The sequence below is a fragment of the Phalangium opilio genome, unplaced genomic scaffold, assembly GCF_054372755.1.
Source record: "Phalangium opilio isolate 3A_F unplaced genomic scaffold, DU_Popi_V2 ptg000002l_1, whole genome shotgun sequence".
NCBI lineage: Eukaryota > Metazoa > Arthropoda > Arachnida > Opiliones > Phalangiidae > Phalangium > Phalangium opilio.
Window position 1 is genome coordinate 4482253 of NW_028324144.1, and position 3248 is coordinate 4485500.

At 34.8% G+C, this 3248-nt stretch overlaps 1 protein-coding gene across 1 annotated transcript; it reads left to right on the forward strand.

Annotated features, from left to right (window-relative positions):
* The first annotated feature begins 312 nt into the window (after positions 1-312).
* On the forward strand, positions 313-2663 carry LOC149718388 (uncharacterized). Its single transcript, XM_089868845.1, has 5 exons — positions 313-591; positions 1400-1443; positions 1517-1594; positions 2419-2523; positions 2596-2663. The coding sequence occupies exons 1-5, from the start codon at positions 423-425 to the stop codon at positions 2605-2607; spliced, it is 408 nt and encodes a 135-aa protein (XP_089724971.1). The 5' UTR covers positions 313-422; the 3' UTR covers positions 2608-2663.
* The last annotated feature ends 585 nt before the right edge of the window (positions 2664-3248 follow it).

Sequence of the window (3248 nt, forward strand, 5' to 3'; positions counted from 1 at the left end):
AAAAGTTTAATAACAAAACCTTAGATTCGACAAATATCGAGCCATATTATGACAAATATCGGACTACGCTCTTTGTTTCTAGCAGTCCAATAAACGATTGTTCAAGTGCTATGGCTTGAAAGGGAGTTAACAAAGTCTAACCAATGAGCTGGCGACAACTATACAAAAAAAAGTTGATAAAGTTCACTATAATACATCTCCTTATCGTATTCGAATATTTTATTGGAAAATCACTAGAAACAGACAGACCGACAAAGTAAAAGACCATTGTTTAATGTCTCAATGAACATCACTAGAAGCTTGAAAGAAATTCAACCGCGCTTTAAGTTAACGCTTACGTTGTGAATATTGTTCATTCCTTGTCGTGACTTCAAAAGAAAATCCACGAAAGAGAAAAACTCAGCAGCGTTGACGAAGTGAAAATGACCAACTTCTTCGTAACTAAGATCTTTTTCGCGATGATAATTTTGATCTCGATTTCGAACGTGATACCCCAAGAGTCCCAAGAATGTCCCGGATATAGTAAGGCTGAAGTATACTTTTCAAAAACCTCGTTATCAAGTTATTGCAGACCTTTAAACAAGGATTATAGTAAGTAGAAGCAGTTTATCTCTCAACATGAAAAAACTTTAATTCTTTCTAATACAGAGAGATTCTTTTGTACCGAAATGAAATAATATATTTTGTACAATTATACAAAAACGAGATTTTCTTCGCACTGCTTAAAAAAATGCGTTTATGCAGAATTATTTCAGAAACATGGACACTTTTTCAAACCCACCAATTCTTTAACGATGCCAATGTGGTTTCTTTGCCGATACTTCTAAAAGCCGGTCTGGTTACATAACCACACCTATAGCAAAAAGGAACTTTGCTCCCTATACAGGAGTCTATAGTTACTCTCTAGTGTCCAAGAACATGGTGTCTGACAGCTTTTATGTTCCGAGACGCAGGCTCATAACATTGTCCTCTAAAACTAGGAAATAGTCACATGTGGACTATAAGATATATCTCCCTTCAATAGTTTTTAATCTAAGAACGTTACTGAGAAAGGTTTTTCTCCCAATACAGACGTCTGTACTCTGACGCTTTTCACTCAGTTTGACCAAAAAAAGAAAAGAAAAAAAAACCCCACACTTCAATTTATGATTGACTAATCAAGAACACAATGTATATTTCGAAAAGGCGCGTAGATCACGAATTGTTTGCACTATGTCGTTTGGAAGTAACTTAAGTCCACTCTAATCTAAACTCGTGTGTAATTAATTTAATGGAGTTAGAAAAGTTTAGAGATTGTCCGAAATTAGAGAGAGATACGACTGCCCACCACCAAGATTTTCAAAACCAAGACTGGGTTTTAATAATTGGCGACTAATATCTCTGGAAATTCTTATTGCAGTTATAATTTCGAAATCCTCTAAATGCCGAATCGAAGAACTTTCAGTAAGTAACTTCAGTTCGATTTTGGTTGATACTAATTGGTTTTCCAAGATTAATCATGGAAATTATCGTATAGGATTTCCTTAAAAATACGTTACCCAACAACGAAACTTGCGTTAAAGACCATTCCATTTGTCAGAAAATCCTTCAAAAGGTTTGAAAATTTCAATTATAAATGCAACGAGTATTATTACAGACCTCGTATGTTCCATAAGTATGACAGTTAAGGTGTTATTTTTAATGTTTGTGACACATGTAATTCGAGAGCACCTGTGCTTATCTCAAAGAACGATTAGGGTTGTATAACGGTGGTTTTTTCTTGCATGGGTAAACCTCAGGGATATACAGGTAATAAGAACAAATCACGAAAAACCTTTCGTAAAATCTACGTGTGACCGTATTTGTATATAGGCGCGTTTATATTTGAAATAGTCATATTGTGAACTTGGGAACTTTTAAGCAACCCTTCATTTCTCATCTCTATTAAAAACCACCAATGGCAATCCCGGTTCTTAGTTTTGCGCTCTTTAGAGCTGGAAAACTATTGTTCAGTCCTCTTGCGGCTGAGCGCCTTCCCCCTATTCTTCCCCAGTTTTGGTGTGACCATTTTAGCCGAGCAAAACTGTAGTATGGCCGGGGCCATCTTGTTTTTGTTGTGAGTAGGCCCTCGAAACACTACCTTTAACGGTAATCCTTATCACAATCCCTTTTAAAATCGCCAATGAGTTTTTAGTGAGTAGCCCCATGATGATTACACGTAACCCAGACGCAAGCCTTAATCCCAATCCCCTATAAAATCACCACACGGGTTATTTCCATGGCTAAAACCGGTCTGGCTGGGTCTTACCGACCCAAACTACTACTGCACCTTCAAAAGTCAAATGAAATTAAATTAACTTAAGAACATAATTCAAACTGACCATAATAAATAAGAGTCGCGCAATAAATTTCTGTTCTCACTTTGACCGTTTTGCTTAGAATATACCGATTCCTATTCTTTGCTGCGGCGCCAGAGTAGCGAGGGTCAAAACGGAGAAAGAACAGACTGACTTAAATGAAATTTTCAAATCAATGAATAAAAAAGTAATTATATTTATGGAAAATAATTATTTTATTTTTTTAAAAAAATTGACGATGCCTTTTTCTTCCACTTAGTGTAAACAATAGAAGCGGCCATTGGAGTTGCCTCGAGTTCATTTCTCCAATAAAATATTGAATAAAAATATATTTGAATTTGTCTTATTTAAAATTACAATGAAAACACGTTTTAAGCCAATAATTATTTCCGTAATAATACAGAGGTTAAAACTAGAAACACTGGGCTCATTTTTATGCGTAACGCTACTTTCTTTCTCCACAGATTTAACATTGCGTATTCCTACGCCTTAGCTCTCCCTATTTTATCAAAATCTCTTTGAAAACTATACTATAAAATGACTTTTTTCCCCAAATATTCTAGTAATTGAGAGAACTTTATGCATTGTGCCAAATCGAAATAGATTCAGATTTAATTGATTAACTCTAAAGTTGCACCATTAACCAATAGCTTAGCGAACTGCTTATAATTCATAAAATATAGGTACTTGGTAAAATTTAATTTTGCTAAATCAAAGAATTAGGTAAGTAACGTGTCGCATTGTTAGCGTTTGCAGTTAAAGAGTTATTGTAATTTTTATGTAGTATTGTATCGAACATCGCTTGCTTTTTATTGAGCAATAACAATAATATAATGTTGGAAACCGTTTTCGAATTTCATCGGCAAGTACAATTATAATGATAATCTGAACAAACGCTTGCATTGCGAATAT